Here is a 20,182-nt window from a genome sequence, read left to right on the forward strand (position 1 = left end):
ATTGGAAGTAAACAAAGGTTGAATCAATGTGTCAGAATTATATTATTCTTGTCAGATGAAATCAATTTTGTCTCATTATTTTAGGGTTTGGACTCTTGTTTTTTTTTTTTTTGGGATATTTTTCAGGTTTTATAAATTTTCTCCTTTTCCTTTAGAATCATTAACATTAGGAAGTCTTGGATTGTCCAATACTATGCAGAACCAACAAGCCCCTCAATTTACTGCTGCTGATATATTTAATAAACAGCTTCAAGAGCAGCAACGTGCTAAACAGTTTGCTGAACAAATGTCTCAGATGTTCATGATGCAGCAACAGAATCAAGATAAGGGCATGATGCCCTCTAGGTATGGTGTAGATTCCCTTGCTAAAATCATTGATTCTCAACAACAGCAACACTTGTCTCCAAGCCAATTGTCTCCAAGAGTGCATCCACCTAGTGCTGCTCCTTCATTTAATCGACCAGAACACCAAGCCATAAATGGTAAGAAAAGTTTATTCTCCTAATGGTGATTGCTTGCTGTTCTTATGTGGCAAATTTTCTTCAAATGTATTCAATATATAGTTTTAAGTCATGGGACATTGTGGGAGTTCAAAGTACAGAAATAATTAAGTCTTGAAAAATTGAAATCATACTTTACGTAATTTTGAGGCTAAAATGTTTTCAAAATCAAAAACAGTCAAAATGATGACTCTGGTTATTCTAGTGTTGAAGGAAATAATTTTTAAGTGCATGTATGCAAAAGATATAAATTTTTTATTAGTTGGTTGCCAATTATATAGAGCAACTTTTGTGAAAATATCATGAAAAAATAAAGATATATGTGAGAGAGGGAGCTGTATTTAAGTTACTTGCTGAAAGTAGCTGGATGATGGGGGATTCTCTACAAATTGATATTTTAATTTATTTTCTGACATCGTATTATTTCCTTTGAATTTTTAATTCTGACATCACACACCTGTTATACTCAAGAACTTCTCTTATACAGCATCAGATGTCTTCACTCATTCGCATAATGTTGTGGGCTCATTCTCGAAATAACCAAATGACCGAAAATAAAAAATATCAATTTGTGGAAAATCATCTTATTATTACAAGATATACAGAAGACTGGATGTTGTGAAGATATTTATTATTTGAGATGTTAATTTTTTTTTTTTAAGGAAGGAAAAACTCATCTCTGCCTCTACCGGGAGTCGAACCCGGGTCCCTCGATTTCTGGAGTAGCTTAGTACTCAGAGCACTCGTCCGGCCCACAATATTGCATATATCTTTGTTTTTCCCGATATTCAAATGTTATTTTCACGGAAGTTGTTCTACATAGTTCGCAACCAAATTATGAAAACAAAATTTGTACTTCATACCTTTATGCATTGCATACTTGAAAATTATTTTCTGTAAATGCTCATGAGATCAAATGGTTCTATTTTAAATTTTGGTATATTATTAAATAGTCAAGTTTTCTAAGTTTCATGAAATTTAGTTACAAACTCCACTTATTAAAAGCAAAAAACGTGCAATGAAAATGTTTAAAAGAAACATTCATATCTTTGTGAAAGTATGTGTAAGTTTTTCATGAAAATATATATAAACATTGAAAATATCAGGTAAAATATTGTGTGAAAGCTACAAATTATTTGCAACTTTTCCTAATACAGGGTTGATTAAAAACATTTTTCTTAATTTCTTGTTGGTCCCTTAAACACAATTATGACTAAATTTTCACTGGAAATTGTGAACATAAGCAAGGGATATATGACCAAAATTTCAGAACAAAACTTATCAATTATTTATTTAGAAATTTTAAAAAAATCGTAGAACTCCTAAAATGTTCCATGACTATACAGTGTATATTGTACATTTGATATTTTTGTGTGTAAAAAAGTTTTTTTTTTTTGCACCATGCAATGTAATACATTGTACTATGAATTTTTTTCTTTGTCTGTAAAGCCATGCTGCAACAACAAAGGCAACGTGAACTGATGTCATCAATGGTAAAGCAACAACATCAGCAACAACAGATGACTCAAATATCTCAACACCAGCCCCAATTGATTCAGCCCATGAAATGTCCTCCCACCAAAGACTTTTCTGGATCAGTTTCTCAAACCCTTGGCCTACCAACTTCACTTTGCGCTGGGCCTAGTCCACGCCAGTCTCCATTACCATCTGAAGCCCATGGTTCTGTGGTTCATGCCCAAGGACGAATACCTTCTCCTTTGGGTAAGAAAAGTTTCTTAATTGAAAACTGAGATATGTTAAATGATTATACATAAGGTATAGAAAATTAGTCTCGATAGAATTATGTAATCTAAATAAAGTGAGAAAATGAATTACAAAACAATATTGTGAAATTAAAGTATAAATCACAATATCATACAAACCTACATATCTTTCGTACCATTTATGATTAATATATTATATACATGCAATATAATGAACCCTTACATATTCTCAAGATTCTCCACTAAATGAAGTATATATTTTTTGGTATAAGAAACATGAATCATCAGAGTATTCTTGGCTCTAATATGCCATGCAAAGGAGTATGCAAAATGGACCTTTTGGGGGAAAACAAATTTTCAATAACCAATCTTGAAAAGCATTTAAATTAATGGAAATTGTTAAAATCTATATATAAAATTGATTTTCTGTCTGTACTCTATACAAATCTACAATTTTAGATCTGTCACCAAATTTTGTATATATATCAAATGGGACCAGACTTGAATGATATGCTACACTTTAAAAGTTTGTCAGAGCTGGGCAAATACTCGAAATGGGTATAAAACTGTCGGGCAACAATGGTTTCTCGGCCTCAATCACTTTCAGAATGTTTACTGTGGTTCCCTAGCAATGCCTTTCAGACATGCATATGCCTTTACAATGGTTTGTCTCTTCAATATTGCCAATATTATGTATAATAGTTTTTACCTTTATAATGGTTTGTCACTTTTTCAATCCTCCCAGTAATTGAAGAAAACCTGGCCAGTGCTGAGTATTATAGCTAACTAGCTGATACCCGGCGACGTTGCCCGCCCCGTAAAAAAATTATATATGTATACCTTAATAATTATTTAACGACTGGCAGCTGGAGTTGAACATTTTTATTCTCAGTTTTGTCACCATAGTTGTTCTCTGCTATTAGTGACGTCCCATGTCCAGCGAATATTATTCAAACGCGTTTTAAGCATTTTCTAAATTGAAACTATACCTATACTATGGGCGGTTGATGAGATAAAGGCCGCATTAGCACTTACAGCATACCCTGTATATAGGCTAGCAGAAATACCCGGCGCTCTTCCCGGGTTTTCTTCAATTACTGGGAGGATTGGAAAAGTGACAAACCGTTATGAAGGAATAAACTGTTATAATAGAATTAAAGGTGTGACAAACCATTGTAAAGGCATATACACACGTCTGAAACGCATTGTTGGAAACCACGGTAACCGCAGTGCTGAGTATTATAGCTAATAAATAGTATATGCAATTGGACCTAATTATAATAAGCTTAGTTTTAATGAGTCAAGATTTAATGAGCAAATTAATGCGTTTGGTGCAGTGCTAATTAAATGGCAATTCTGTGACTGTTATTGAGTAGGTTTTCACAATAGCTCAAATTTGAACAGCAATTTGAAAAAGAAACTTAAAAAAAATATATATATAAATGAAAGAGAATGAGAGAAAAGTAAATGCAAGGAGAACCACAAAATTGAGTCTTTTGCTCCTTTTATAATAATACATTTGATGAGTGATAAATATGTCAATCAAGTAACTCAAGCAAAAGGCCACCAACCCATAATGTTTGTTGTCAATGTGCTGGAATGGCAACATTTCTTCTAGAAAGAGATAGGATAAGGATGTAAAATGAAGATAAACAAACCACAATCAATTTTGAAAGATAATTCAAATCTCACTCAACTTCCAGTACAGACTTCATGTTTCAGTTTGAGGATCATCAACAGAAATTTAATTTTCCTGTGTATTGTTTTTTTTTTGGGGGTGTTCAATCCAAAAATAAAGTTTTGACTGTCAAAGAATAAAATAGAAATTATAAAGTTGCTAGAAAAAAGTGAAAATTTTTTTTATTGAAAACCCGTACAGCATATATACTTGCTATAAGTTCTTAAATTTGGAAATTTCATTTTTTTTCCCACTTTAATATGAATTTATACTGACTGGATTCAATGAGTATTTTTTGCTGGAAAAGAGCTCCTCCTTATAGGCAGGTCCAACATAAATTCTAATTTGACCAAACTATTATTTTTTTTTATCTTGAGGATGTTACACCAAGCCTTGTAAACCATTTACAGCTAAAATGCAAAAAAAAAAAAAAAGATTTTGGAAATTGGTGTTCAATTATAAAATTTTTTCATTCACCACTGGTTTATCAAAAGAGCAAAAATATGATGAAGCTGTAAGTTTGATTACCTGTATGTGAAGGTTTTTTTTATAGCATATTTTAAATTTTTGCTTTCACGCTTCATAATCTGGAAAAGAAAAATGTCTTATTTTATTTTATTTTTATTTCAGTTTTCGGTCAGCAGCCGCCAGCTCTTAGTCATGCTCCAGCTCCTATCCATCCAAATCACCTGGCCCAGAGTATTTCACAGAACTCTGCTGCTAATTCAAACACTTTGCAAGTTCAGGTGAATTTCTTCGGTGTAGTAGAATTCAATTTGTTTTAATAGTTGAGATCAAATGTTAAAACCTTAAAAATGTGTGGGGGGACCTGTTTTTGCGATATGCTGTATGACACTATAACAATCTCATTATAGTGAGGTTGTAATTGATACTTACATACGTCATTGCCATATGTGATAACATTTTGTGTGTGTGCTGCAGCACTTTTTCCCCATGCCTGGCTTCGTAGCTTAGTGGGGACATATTGAAAAGGTGTGACATACAAATTAAAATTATTTTATTTAGCTAATGCATATGCATTAGCTAAATAAAATAAATATATTCATATTATGGATGGGTGGAAAATTTTGAAATCTGACCCAGAAGATAATAAAAAATCAAATTGTGAGTATGAGAGAAAAATTCTTGAAGAAAGAATAGACAAATTATAAATTGTGCAAGGGGTCAGCATTTTAGTGGATAGTTTTCCACCAGTTATGTACCTGTAAGGGGACAACTAATTTTAGGTTGATACATTCTTTATGAAAAAATTGAAATTTAATTTTTTCATGCACAGAATGCAATGGTTATGCAGCGTGTTCCTTCTCCTCAAGAACTTGCCGTTCATACCCAGTCTATATTACAGAATGCTCTGATCAAGAGAAAACTAGAAGAACAGAAAGAAAACTTCCGCAAAAGGCAAGAAGCCCAAAGGTAAAAGCCTGTTTCCTAATAACATTTTGTAAATGTTGCATTCTATTTGATTTGATTTGAATAATCGGTGGTGGCCTGTAGCTGTTGCAGGTTTGCAAAATCACCAGTATAGTTAAAGTTGATTTTACAGTTTTAAAAAATATTTAATTTTTGTGACTTTACCATCACAAATAACATTGAACAATGATAAAATTGCATCCAACATAAAAATATATAATTCTGAATGATTTTGACTTGTTGAACATTAATTTTGCCATGAAATTTTTTTATCAACTCTTATTTTTGAGATATTACCAGGAAAAAAATGTTAGAAGCAGTAATAGAGCTGTTATTGCATGTTTTTAATTTCACGTTTCTTTTTTAATTTGCGTTCCACGAAATCTAAACATTTCAATTTGTAAACCTATTTACAATTTCTATGCTTTATATATAACTATTGTGTATAATGTGTGTCAATATAATTTTCATGTTTTTCGTATATTTTCTTAATTTATCTTTTTTCCATTTCTTCAGGGGTAGTTCTCCTAATATTTCCAAAACAGGAAGCACCTCTCCTCTAAAGGTAAACATTTTTTCATATACTTTTTTTTTTTTTAAATTTATAAAATTTTGAAGTGGTTTTATTGGGGTAAATCAGGCCTAAAAACTGAAGTTTAGTTTAAAGTGAGCCTTTCTGAAACATTCAGTAAAGTGTTTATGGTCATTACTCGCATCTCTTATAGTAGAAAATTAGAAGTGATAAAAGATAAAAAAAAAATCACCTCTATATCAAAATAAGTACATTGAACTATATTTTAGTGATCTTTAAATTATTGAGTTCTATCAGTACAAAGGGGGTAGCCATCCTACAGTGACATTTCTAGAAGAAATAAAATAAACAATGGAATAGCTAGTCAATGTCATTTTGGCATATTTCTCTTACCAAATCTTTAAATGTAGAACTTAGGGATAATAGTGCTTTTGAACTTAAGCAAGCTTCTTTTAAAATGCAGACCAACTTTTTCTCTTTTGAATCTTATTTTGCTTACAGAAAACCTCATTAGAAAGAAAGGTTGAGGTTATTTATTCCCAAGAATATAACTTCCAAACCACCTTTAGAGTACATTTGCGTGTGCGCATCATTTTGTAGCTAGATTCCAACTTGGTTATAGGTCATCTCATTGGATGCAAGTTTTGAGAATGTCCAAGTGCAAAATGCTACTCATTGCTTCGAAAATTGTAGCTACGCAGTTGGTTGAAAGTCAAAAATGGAAAAGGGAGATGTTAAAAAAATTCAAGATTACTCGAAGTTTGTTATTCTCACTTCATTTCATTAAAAAAAAATGAGATTAACATTTTTTTCCAGTATTCATGCTCTGATTAAAAGAGAAGGCATTACATTTTGCATGCTTATTTGGCAAAATGATTGAAATGCAAAACGTTCAAAGTCCACAAAGATATGAAGCAAAAAAAAAAAGCAATGATTGTGTGAGATACATATTTTTGTTTATATATTCAATTAGGAAATTTTTTTTCAAATTTTTAATTTTATTGAAATATTTTTATCTATTCATTTAAGAATGCCTAGATACTGAAAAAATGCATATCATGCAGGTAAAATGTGTTATTAAGCTTAAACATTTTTCAAGCCAGTACAGATACAACAAAATTTGTGTACAACAGTTTTTTCCCAACTTCATTATAATGGATCCAACTTTATATTGATTTTAAGTTATTTAAAATTAAAATTTTTTCTTGCCATGTTTTACCTAGCTTTTTCTTACAGGGCCTTAGTCCAACTATAGCTTTTACGCCAACTTCAGTCATGCGTAAAATGCATTCAGAAAAACTTGATCAGAAGCCTGAAAATCTTCAGAATGGTGGCAACAAATCTTTGGGTAAAACTTTTTTAAGGAATTATTCATTTATCTCTCATGCATACAGATCTTGTATATATATTTTTCAGAATTATTGTTATAATTTAATGTTAATTTTTATGTGAGGAGCTTATTTTCAAAAGGGAACTTCCACTTTTTTTGCAAAATGTACTTTTTGATAGTTTGATTCTTTGGGATTAGCTATGTCAGATTATGTCTACCGGGATTATTCAAATGAGAATATTTTTGGTAGAAATTACAATTTAAGTTAGTCTCTATTGAAAGTGAACATATCTACCTTTTTCATACACTTTGGCATTTTTCATCTCTCAATAACAGACCTTGTGATAATAGATAGCCATGGGATCAAAAATTTTGTTCACTAATGAGGAGTGTCCATTAATGAATAGTCAGATACATTGAGTCCTGTCCATGTGATTTAAAATTGTATCTTCTAATGTGGGTGTCCGTTAATGGGAGTGTGTTATAGGAGGTTTCAATGTAGAATGATCATGTTTCATATGTTAATGATGAAAAGGCAATAAGGATACCTTCCTGCTAGTTAAATCATTCTGGAATCGAGAGGCGACATAGAAATTTATAATTTTTCAGATTTGACCAGCTCAAATTTAAATCGAACTAAAAATTTCCACTAATTTTCTTTCAAAACGAAACATTTCCAAAATTTAAATGTGGATAACTGTCTTGAATGTTGATAATATGTTGAAGAAACATAGCACTTGAATATTTTTCTACCATTCGTACATGCCACCTGTTTGGCTATTTCTTACTTTAAAGTTTGTTTACTATTGTAAAGCAAACATATTCCTCTAGAATAAGTTTTTCACTTCTACTAACTTTAGGAAAAGTGGAAATGTTCCCTTTTGAAAATGAGCTCCTCGTGTAATATTTGGATATTTTTAATAGAAAACCCAGCTACCATTTTAAATGTTGAGTTTCAACTGAGTCAATCATACTATATTATGTGTTTTGGATTTAAAAATAAATGAATTTATTCATAATTTATCTATGAGGATGTTTTATTGCATGAGAAATAAGCTTATGTAACTGTTTTTAATTGGAAAGAATTTTTAGAATCTCGTACTGATTTCATAGAAAATTCTTTGACAAATTGATTGTAGCCAGTGTTTAATTTTTTAAGGGTTGATGGATCAGATTCAATCAGTGTCTAAGCAAAGCCAGATCCCTGCGAGTTCAGCTATCGACAGTAATATGTTCAGTAGTGGTGGCAGCTCAATATCACAGGCAAAGAATGGTTCCTCTGGATCTCGTGGCGTGTATGGTCAGTGTCTCACAAATCCAATTCGTGCTCAGCATCCAGTTAATGTGAACAGTTCCGCTGCTGCTGCTGCAAGTATGAATGCAACTTTCAATGCTGTAAATATGAATCCCCTTCAAAATACTGTGAATGTGAATTCTTTGCAAGGCCAGGGACGAGCAATCGTTAAAGGTGGAAATGGTCACATGATCATGAATCAGAATCCTGGTAACATCATGAGAGCTGGACTGAACAAGCCCGGTATGCCCAACAAGATGTACACGGCTGGTAATTCCCAATGTAAGTTTTTCCCTTGAAATTTTCCTCAAAAATGAAAAAATCTTTCGTATCATAATAACCCAAAGTGAATCACGTTACTTAAAAAAGTATAAATAACTTGGTGCATGCTTTGTTAACACTGGAATGATGGAAGCTGTCATTTTGAAAGCAATAGAAAAAGTCCACATAAATTATTTTTCAATGACCAAACTTCTTAAAACGGTATCTATTCAGACTGACTTATTTTTGCCCTTGTTAACTCTTTATATATCCTGAATTAATTTAACAGCATCTTTTTAATTGTATTTCTGCATCATTAGATAAGTTTTGGTGCAGAATAACCCTAGGAAAAAAGAGTAAAGTACTACTTTTTTAATGTTTTAGTGATTAATTATGCGGCTAGTACTTGGAAGTACCGACAGGAATATGTAAGGGGAAAAAAATTCAAACACATTTTTATTTACTCGAGATACTTCAGAAAACAATTTTCTTCATTACAACAGAGGAAATACATTGCAAAATGAGCATTTTAAGTGAGGTTTGGATTGCATCTTCCAAATGGAACACATCTTCTCCTCTGCTAAACAAATGTAGGCCAATGAGCTCCCAGATTTTGTTTTCTGATGTCTTAGAGTAACTTTTCTGTGCCCAATCACTTTGACTGTTTTTTTGTGGTGCTGCCAGCAGGGTGACCTCTCTTCTTTACTAGGCTACTTCCTTGGGCTACGAGTCCCATTGTCAAGTTTCATCGAAATTCCAATAGTGAAATTTCTCCATGTATTTCAATATAAATAACATGGGCATCGACATGCCATTTCAAGCATCATGAAGAACAGTGACACTATTTCTTTGACTTTATGTCCCTGTCATATAGTGAATGCAGTATATCTACCTGGCGCCCATTGCTGAATATCATAGGTGTTACATCTTTTTCCCCCCCATCTCGATCTTGATGACAATGTAGTTGCCTCAGTAAAAATCATCCCCATTATTTTGTTTTCCACATTAAGATAATTTTTATTATAAGAAAAATTCATTACCTGCCAGTACTTTACAGTACCAGCATACACTTTTGATCCTATAGTAGAAAATAAAATAGTAATTTTCAAATAAAATGTAAGGAATGTTTACTTGGTTCAGTATAGAAGAGAATAAAAAATAATAGCCTCAATATATATAAACTGTTAGTCACCAGATTCACTCAAATAAACAACACGCAAATCAACTCTGCTGCAAAACTTCTTCGTAATGATACATGGCAAAGAGAAAATGCCCACAGCAAAAACTAAATTTCTGCCCTTCGCTGCTATACACTGCCTGCTGTCAGAACTACGCTCATTGTGTTCTTGTAGCTACCGCCTGTGAAAGTGGTCATATTACAAAGATATAAGCATTTGATTAAAGCGGTACTTTAAAGTACAGTCAGGATATAAAGGGTTAATAAACCCTTGTTCAGATCTTTTTTTTTTTTTAGAATTTTGGACAAAGGAGGCTTGTTACAACAAAGACATTGTGTTTTGTTGCTATAAAAAGTGTTTTGGCAATAATTTTTTGAGCACTTTGCCAAGTGAAAATAAAGCCACAAATTACAAGTCCACTGGCAAGGCTTGAAGTATAATACAATTGAGAAATTTGCGAAGATATTGCATGTGGGGAATGAAAAACCTGGGAATAGTCACCAAATCCTGAGTAATGCAAATATACGTAAGACATCCTTTTCATGCTTTTGGTCCTCCCAAAAATTCGTGAATATACAATGGAACATGCCATTTTGTCTCTTGCATATGGGTTTTGAGTTCTGTATATATATATATATATAGGACAAATGGGAATTTTCAGCCCCAATGTTTTCTTCATGTTGGCATCTCTGTGTGTGACATTCCCAGGTTCATCTGCAGGTAATTGGCATATATCTACGTCCTTTAATTTGGAATAAGTTTCAAAATATCCTACAGCTGCTTCTAATGCAAGGTATCTTTTCGACATGGTTACACACAGCTGAGCATAACAAGACTATTTACAATTGCCGATCTCTGTTTGACTAGTCTGCGGTTTGCAAAAGCGCATGCATTTCTAAGAATTCAAGAATAAAATGTACTTGCCTCAGAAAGCACATTCCTTAGTGTCGTATTTCCTATAATTTGTCCCTATACACATATCAAATTATGAAAACACCCGGTAGTTCAAATGGGAAAATCGAAGCAGTGCACTGCACATTAAATATCACTAAATACTCTCTTGAAAGGTCAATGTTTCATAAATGAAGCGTGCATTTTAACACACATAGCTTGTTTACATGTAACAATATAATGAAGCTAATCAATTTACTTTGATATATTAAATGCTAAAAACATGCAAAATAATTTTCAATTTATTTCGAAATTTGAAATGTTGGGAAATTTAAATTGAAAAAGGGGAAAAATGCCCAAAAAATGTCAAGAACATTTATATTAACCTGAATTTTCCGAATTTATTTCAAGAAATACTTTGAGCTCTTCTCTATATATACGATAAGAAACAAGAAATGTTTGCAAAAATATCAGATAAAAATTAATTCAAATAAAAATTCTGTTCCATTTATGGAACATTGGCCATTAAACGGTTAAGGTGAGAAAAGTCATGAAATTTCAGCAACCTGAGATAGACCATTCGGGTGTACTTGTATGTCAAAGCAGCTTTGCGGTCAAAATGGCCACTTTTGCCATTATGATGTTAAAGGGTTATGATTAGTGCATTCGCACATCTGTAATGAAATTTTCAATTTCATTTTATAATTTCTTTTTTAGTTGGAAATGTTCATTCATCCGATCGTGGGGCAAACATAGTGGCTGTGAACAAGTTCTTGGAACAACAGCAGCGGATACTGCATCAACAGCAGAAATCGATGCTCGAGCAGTGTCGCCAGAGTACTTCACCCATGCCACCTGTACATGGAGGTGCAGGTAACTTTACGTTTGGTCCCCGTAGCCATGCAATCAATCCTCCTGTAGTGAGACCTGTCAACCTTGCTCCAGCTGCAGTAGCAGCAGCCGCCGCTGCACCAAACTTGAATATTCCTCTATTACGGACTGTCATTCAAGCTAATCCTGCTATGCGAGGTAAGAGGGGAAAAGAATTGATTTTGAATATATATTGTGATTTTCTTTTTTGGTTGTTGTATTAATGAAATAATGTACAGGGTGTCTGGATCAAATGTCCCTATTTTTAATCAATAATTTTCATTTTACAAGAAGTTTGAAAGGATTAGAAAAGTATATAAATCAAAAGAAACACAAATTTTTTATAAAGAAAATCTGTGCATTTACACTTGTACTCTTTTTGTTACCCGATAAAAAAAAAAAAAAAAAGAAAAGACCCAATGATATCACATGAAAAAGTGTGCTCTACAATTTGATTTTTAGATTGTTAAAATTGCATGGAGATTTTTGAGCCTCGATTTTTGCCAATTGTGCTTATTAACCATATGAAGTACAATTGTCTGGATACCAAACGAAGATGAATTTCGAAACGAAAATTCACATTTCTGTGTGTGGAATCAAATCGCCAACCTCTCACTATCCAACCTGACATGGAATGCCTCATCTGAAAAAAATTATCCTGGAGTGGAAATCAGGTTTGCCGTTAATTAGAGAGCTGACATATCCACACACACACACACACAGAAAAATTTGCATCTTCTCTTACAGTGGCACTTTTATAACAATTATAACGTATGTGATGCTTTCAGAAAATTTGTCACCAAACTCGCAGAACTGGGCAGCCAAATTTTTCTAATATCATTACTCTGACATCATTAATTACTAACTTTTAATCAGTGTTTGAAATTATGGATGTAGATAGCTTTATATATTCAGCTCAAAGATTTCGTCAATTTTTTTCAACTGTTGAATCCTTTTAACATAATGCTAAGTTGCTTTTTTGAAATCTTCCATCTTTATTATATTTTATCACATATATTCCAACTGCCTTTGGCGCTGATATTGGTTTGATATTTGAACTTGTAAATTGTTTTTTAATTCACTCAAATATATATATCTGGAAAAAAATGTGTTGATTTTGAATCTTATATACTGTCAGGCATAATTGCATGTATCTTTCATATGGAGATTTAAAATAACACGAATCTGAAGATATTTTTATTTTTTAATAGCTCAAGCAGTTTCAATTAATCAATTGCGAGCATTGGAACATCTGAGTATGCAGATGCAACGAGGAGTAGCCGATAACAATCAGATGGCTGTAGCTGCCCAGGCTCGTAACTACCATAACATGACGTTTCAACAGCTTCTCTTAAATTCTCAGAACCAGGTGGCTGCTCAGGCACAAGCTGCTGCAGTTGGCATCGCTGGTGCTCATGGTAAGATCAGATTGTAATTTTAAATTTTGTTCAGTTATTTCGTGGCTTTTCAGAATTTTTAATTACTGCGTTTGTAAGACTGATTTTTATATGGTACAGGGGTGGGGAGTTAAAAGGCCATTTTGGAGCAGCTTTGCAGCAGCAAAATGTAAAATTCGGAGCAGATATATATAAATTGGAGCAGAGCAAAATTAACAAGAATATTTTCATTAACCCCACCCTTTTTCAAAATAAAACAACTGCACTGTCTTTTGTTATCAAACATCTTTTTATCTGCTTGTTTTTTGTTTTTCAGGCTTTTGACACCTAATGTGCAAAAATGTGTACAGAAGGTACGAAACCAGTAGACATCCAACCGTCAATCATTAACATTGCAGCATTTTGCTAAAGCTTTTTCCTCAATTTTCCCTTTTTTTGGAAAAGGAATTTTTTATGTAGCTTAAGCCCTGAAGCTGCTATTAAAGATTTATGTTGGTGGCAAACACGTATACGATGCAGAGTAAATAGCATACCCTTAAATGGGTATGAACACCTGGGATTGTCCAGCCCTTTTTAAAAAAAGGGCTGGACAATCCCAGGTGTTGGGTTGACTAGAAAATAAATATTTCTGCCTAAAAGTTTTTAATTGTAGTTAAATTGGAGTACATTTTTAAATTGAATTTAAAGGATGACATAAAATTTTCTGGTTTTTTCATTGTTACAAAAAGTAGATGCAGAAGGTGAAAGTACATACCACGTGTGATTTAGTTCTAGTTCTGTAGTATTGGCAGTCAATTTGAAGTTACTGGTGTGAGGCGGAAGTAAGTCCAAGGTGTACGGAGGAAAATTGTTGCCTATTAAGATTTTTTTGAGATTAATTAATGCATTTGAAAAGTTGTTAGCATTAATATTAATATGTTTGCGAGATAGTTGAGAAAATATAATACAGTAAAACCTGGAACATTTCATGGAACCTGTATTAAGCGAAAACCTCTGTCTTCAATGGGAAAAAAAATTGGGGTCCTGTGATTTTAATGCCAAAATATACATTAAAAAACCTGGATTAAACTAAACCTGTCTAACGCAGAAACAAAGAAAAATTGAACCCTTTAATGGGAAACTTTCACACAAACAGTGTTCTGCGACCAATAGACCAAAGGATCATAGAGAATGTTAAAATGTTCCACTGAAATTTTTTACGCAATCTATGCTTGCAAATGCAAGTCTTACATTATCTACCCTTAGTTAAGCAAAAATCAGTTTCTGTGCTTGATACTGGGGTTTTGATAAGCCATATGTAGTAAAGCAGTTGCATTCTGAAATTGTATAAATTTTTCTTGAAAGTACGCTTTTCCATGCTAGAAATCTGTGTGGGTTGGATTTCCAAATGATATGTAAGACTTACAAAATTGTATGCAAGCTGTGTGCATTCAGTGATCGCAGGGCCAGAATTAGAGACAAATATGGGAACTGCTCTGGTGACAAATTTTAGGGGGGGGGGAACAAAAACACCTTTATGAAATCATCAAATTTTAAGATTTTTCTTCTCTATGGGATGGGGTAGGAACGGCAAAATCATGTTTTTTTCCCCTCACAAAAATCCTAGTCACAGTCCTGATGCTGAGGATTACATAAACAGACGATAATATGCAAACTACCTTGACACGGCAGATAATGATAAACTAATTAAAAATTTTTGAGAAAGTTAAAAAGAATGTAAATATCGTTAATTTAGAGAATAAACACTATAGGTCAATTTTATAGATACTGTCAAAACCTACAGTATTTAGTAATTATAGACTAATTATTTATTTTATCTATTTTTAAATTATTTATTTTATCTATTTTTAAATTATTTACTTTATCCAATTTTAAATTATTTACTTTATCCAATTTTAAATTATTTACTTTATCCAATTTTAAATTATTTACTTTATCCAATTTTAAATTATTTACTTTATCCAATTTTAAATTATTTACTTTATCCAATTTTAAATTATTTACTTTATCCAATTTTAAATTATTTACTTTATCCAATTTTAAATTATTTACTTTATCTTCAATTAGTTTATTTTTATTTTAATCATGCACAAGATTGTTACACAATTTTACACATTATATCAATCAAACCTTAAGCAGAAACCTTTTTTTTTTCGCTTAAATAAATCTCGGTCCCTTGTGATTCCATCGAAGACAGGTTTTACTGCATTTTTGAAATCCTTTTTGCTGATATTAGAATTGTGATTAGTTAAAAAATTGACATTGAAATTAGTCATTTCTTTTGTCATGGGGGACATGAACAGTTCATTCTTAAGCACTCATTATGACAGTGAATTATGAGATCTTTGGCATTGTTTTTATTGGTATATGAAAGTGAAATTTTATGTATTTAGTATTTCAACTAAGTGCAACAATTTTGTGATTTGATAGATATTTCTACATGCACTGACATTTTTAAAGTAACTGCAATGTGACTATTTTATTTAAAACAGATGGTAAGCACACACATTTAATGCCTGGTCAGAGTGCTGTGAACCGCCAGTCACCAGTAAACCTAACCAAGTGGTTTGGCAATGATGTCCTGAAGCAGAAAATGCCCGAGATGCCACCAGTTTCCCACCAGAAAGCTCTGAGACTCGAAGATGTTGAACGTCAACAGCAACATTCGACAGTAGTTCACAACTAACGATCGAAAAAATCTGCTGCTGAAATCAGTTACTAAGGGAACGAAAAAAATGAACCATGGCTTTGTATAATATTTTATAGTTGAGATTATGTGTTGTCTGAATGTTTTTCTGATTAGTAGTTATAATCTTTGTAGAGATGCCCTTCTCCATTTGTGTGTGTATGTGTATTCTTTCGTTGGCTTATTTGGTTTAAATTGATCCTGAAATTCAGGATTTTTTTTGTGTGTGTTGCCATGTATAGTGTAATGTAGAAAAGGCTTGTGTACAAAAAAAGATAAGAAATATGAAAAAACTGTGATATTATGAACTTTCTTTCTGCGCTGAAATTAAGTGTTGCAATTACCTTGTTTTCTGAAAAAATAGCAGATGGGTGCTCTCTTGTGCGTAATGTGCTTTGTTTTATTTCAAAAGGCTGTTTTTTCAAACATTATTTTCAATGGCAAAAGTTCCTTATTTTTTTTACTATGGCAATTTTTTTTTTTTTTTAAAGTGGTTACAGCTATTTTGAATTGACAAGTTTATTTCAATGAATGTCACGTTGGTCAGCCAGTGAGTGTAATCTTTGTTGATACATTTAATAATTTTTAAAAAAATAATTTAGTATTAGGTTTTGTTTACATAGATTGAATGGACTGGTGTGCAGTAACTATGACTGTTTCATTCTTCGAAATTTATCTCTATATTAAGCTTGAACCCATATGTTGACTAAAGTAGAAATGTTTCTAACCTTTTTGTGGCTGATGTTACATGTGTAAAATATTTTCTTGTTAGAAATGATTTGATGCAAGAGGCACCTTTCTGTTTGTATGTTTTTGAATTACCTCGCCAACATTCTGACCATCTAAAGTTTGGATGGCAAAAATATACATACATATTTATCTTTTCCTTCCTTTGTTTTGTCGGTGCTCATTGTAAATGTTAAATAAATGAAAAATAATAAACTGTGTAGATAATAATTGAAAGAGAAAAAAGATATATATATTTTTGTGAGAAGTTTGTGTGTAAAAGCCAGGAAGGCTTTCAGATGTATGTTGAGATTTGAGAGACATTTCTTTTGTTTGTTTGCCAATTAACATCAGTTGTGTGTGTGTGTGTTAGCTCTGTGCGTGTGAGCATGTCTGTGTGTTTGTGCGAACAATGTGCTATGTAATTGCTTTCTCTGTGTAAATAATCGCTCATGTACACCTACATAATGAAAATATAATCTTCTCGTTCATCTGAAGGGATATTGTAGATGTTGAAAGCAAAATGTTGTACAAAAAAAACCAATTGTGAGTTTTTTCCCTTGCTTACTTTGTTCGTAACATTCCTGAATTTTTTTGTGTTTCTCTGCTTAGTGAAGTTTTTAAAACAAACCTGGCTTAGTGTTCAAAGCTTAGTTTCTTAGAATTTTGTTTTTTTCAGTGGGAATCTACATTTCTGTGAATGTTTCTTTGCGTCATTTGATGTGTAACAAATTTTCTTTTTTGTGTATTGTCATCATTGGATGATGAATGTGCTTTTTTTCTATTTGAGAAATAAAATATATAAAAAAACTTTTTTCAAGCTCAAATGTTTTTTAATTCCTATCAATTAGCAGGGAAATGGTGGGGGGGGGGGCGTTTAGAGGGTAAATTAAATGTTCAGAATTTGGTTTTTATCAGCGTTCATATGATGAGTATGTTGTATACAATTGCTCTTTGGTTGATAACTCAGTTTAGCTGAGATATAGATGCTGGTAAAAAATGCTTGAACAAAAGTCACTTATGGTAATGTTATGTATAATTTGTATTGCTGTATATGTAAATCACTTTCATAAAACATCATAGACAAAGACCTGCATGCTGTTGGAAAATGCTTCCTTCATGGGCATTCAGAACATTTATACAACTATTATCTTCATATAAACTTTATTCATGCTTTTCGATAACATACAAAGTTCTTAGAAAATTTTAGCCTATTAAAAAAAATATATATAGGGGAATTTTTTGTTTTTATCAAAAAAAATCTCATATAATGAATTTTAATGAATTTACTGAGATGGAATAGGAATTGTGTATTGGGAACGATTCACTAAAGACCTTTGACTGAGATGCATATTTTCGAATAATTTGGAAAATAAGGTATAATATGTAATATATATACCTTTTTGGAAACACATAGGCCAGGATTATTTTGATCATTTCAACAAGTTTATTGGAAGTGTGTCTAAAGTTTTTCATATTGAGAGCATTGTCCAATTATGGTCATGCAACAGTATTCATTTTGAACTCTTGTTCAACTAGTTTTGGAAAAGATAAAATACTGGAGGTGGGGGGGCAGTATTATATAAACCAGTCAGAATTAGCTATATATTTCTTATTTTTAACACTGAATGATTCGAATAGATTTTTTGGTATAAATGTAATAGAGTTGGCATTATATAAAGAATTTCTTTAGCGAGTCAATTTCATTTTTGATATTTAATCAGTTCAAAATCATTGAACATCTAAAAGGTTATGCTTGAAGTGTTATCTATATAAAATTTGTGGAAGACAAGTTGGATGCAATGTTTCAGTCACATTTCCATAAGATTCCCCCACCCCCTACAGATAAAAAATTCAAACTTTTGCATTAGAGTATAAATGCAAAGGGTATGGTAGTCTTTTGTATAGACCAAATGTATATTTAATGTATATATATCTACACACTGTGTTGTAATAAATGTTCTGATAGCTTTTGTTTCATCAGAGATATATATTGCATTTCATAAAAAAACTTTTTTATGTGGCATAGTTAGAAAATTAAAACTTGACAGAGCAGTGTGCAGAGATGCGCTTTAATGTTGAGTAATGCTGAAATAATTAGAAAATCTTTTTAATTTTTGTTGAGAATGAAAAAGAGTTGCTATATAATACTTCCATATAGCTCTACTCCCCCCTTTTCCCAGTACCCCTAACTCATTGCATATTTATTAGAGAAAGATGCTGCTCTGGAAAAATGATCTGGAGAATTTCAGAAAGAAAACTTTCTGCCATAGGTCGAGTGATTATTACCAGTAAAGTTTTTCCTTATAGTTCAGTTATTTGATGGGATCCATATCAATTTTTCTGCAGACTATTTTTTATTGAACATGTATATATATTTTCCCCTGACCTTTCCTATTTATAAGATTTTGAATGTTTCCTTTAGTAGCGTGTACAAGTTTGCATCTTCTGACATATCTATTTAAAATATAATTTTACATTTTATTCACACTGTTAACAGTTCAAAAGCAATCTTGTATAATTTTCTTCATACTGTTTATTGTTTTTTTCGATTCTAATGATCTTTCTCTGCTTTGGAAAACTGGTAATACGTGTATGCGTGTGTTTGTGTGCACATGGGAAATAAATATTCAATATATGGAAGACAAATGTTTTTATTTTCAATGTTCAGTTTGCATGTCTGTTAGTTTAATGGTTGTAATTTGAAAAGAATTTTGAATGCCTTTAAGTTTTCCGAAAATCTGGAAAAACCAGGTGTGATTGTAGAAATGTCTTCATAACATCTGTTTGTAGTTTACAGTACGAGTGTGTGTATTGTCTTTAGAAAATTCCCCCTGTGTGCGTGTGTGTGTGTGGTAAAATGTCATGGAACAGCTGTATTGAGTCTATTTTCTTTGCTTTCTTTGGTTGTAAACACTTTTTCTGGATTAAAGCAGTCTTGAATCTATTTGTCTTTTTATTTAAATACAGTCGATCCCACTTACAATGAAATTGGATATTATTATAAATCAGAAGTATCGGTTACAATGAATTATTTTCCATCTTATGGCCATATTCACAAACAGTTTAAACTTCAAACCCAGGTGAAAGGATTGTAGTTTGCAAACTCTGTCTGTGAATAACAAGTTTTCAGCAAGAATGAAATTTTTTTGACAAAACTAAGTTCTATGGATCAATGTGTTCTGTCAGTGCCATCTGTAGATAACATTGGTTCTGTTCATTCCAAGAGCCATGAATAAAGAGGGATAGGCATAATCACCATTTTGTTTGTCAGTCTTTTTCCAGTCAATCAACCAGTAAGATGTTTGTAAAAGTTCAATGGGCCACTTACAACTGTGATTCTTAACTTTTGTCACCAGCGGCTCCCCTGCCTCAGTCCCTACCCACAGCTTCCCAGAAAATTCTGAGCAATGCTTCAAAGCACTGAACAGGCACAGATCAACATCAACACCCTAATAGCAATGCACAAGTTGAGAGCCACTTACTTGTGGTGTATGGGTCTAACATTTTATTCAAACCTATGTGAACATTGTTAATTGTAATTAAATTTTCAAGTCTCTGAGGACCACCCATCCCATCTTTGCAGACCATATGTTGAGAAACTCTATTTGAGTATAGTCATCACAGACTGTTAGACCAGACAAAACCCGGGATATAAGCCCTTTACCTACAGTATTTATTGTA

At 32.3% G+C, this 20,182-nt stretch overlaps 1 protein-coding gene across 2 annotated transcripts in view; it reads left to right on the forward strand.

Annotated features, from left to right (window-relative positions):
* Positions 1-17,306, forward strand: part of LOC149076433 (uncharacterized) — a 29,226-nt gene extending 11,920 nt beyond the window's left edge. Inside the window, exons 12-21 of one of the 2 annotated variants that reach the window (XM_089243996.1) lie at positions 156-482; positions 1,950-2,222; positions 4,533-4,648; positions 5,200-5,336; positions 5,850-5,898; positions 7,102-7,213; positions 8,355-8,771; positions 11,537-11,848; positions 12,901-13,107; positions 15,579-17,306. In XM_089243996.1, the coding sequence (XP_089100122.1) occupies positions 156-482; positions 1,950-2,222; positions 4,533-4,648; positions 5,200-5,336; positions 5,850-5,898; positions 7,102-7,213; positions 8,355-8,771; positions 11,537-11,848; positions 12,901-13,107; positions 15,579-15,772 (2,144 nt within the window). In that variant the 3' untranslated portion in view covers positions 15,773-17,306. The remainder of the gene's footprint in view (positions 1-155; positions 483-1,949; positions 2,223-4,532; positions 4,649-5,199; positions 5,337-5,849; positions 5,899-7,101; positions 7,214-8,354; positions 8,772-11,536; positions 11,849-12,900; positions 13,108-15,578) is intronic. The other variant, XM_089243997.1, reaches the window with a different exon arrangement.
* Positions 17,307-20,182: the final 2,876 nt, after the last annotated feature.

The sequence above is a fragment of the Pholcus phalangioides genome, unplaced genomic scaffold, assembly GCF_987345545.1.
Source record: "Pholcus phalangioides strain wild (caught in Gottingen) unplaced genomic scaffold, Ppha-v1.0 ptg000015l_1, whole genome shotgun sequence".
Taxonomy (NCBI): domain Eukaryota; kingdom Metazoa; phylum Arthropoda; class Arachnida; order Araneae; family Pholcidae; genus Pholcus; species Pholcus phalangioides.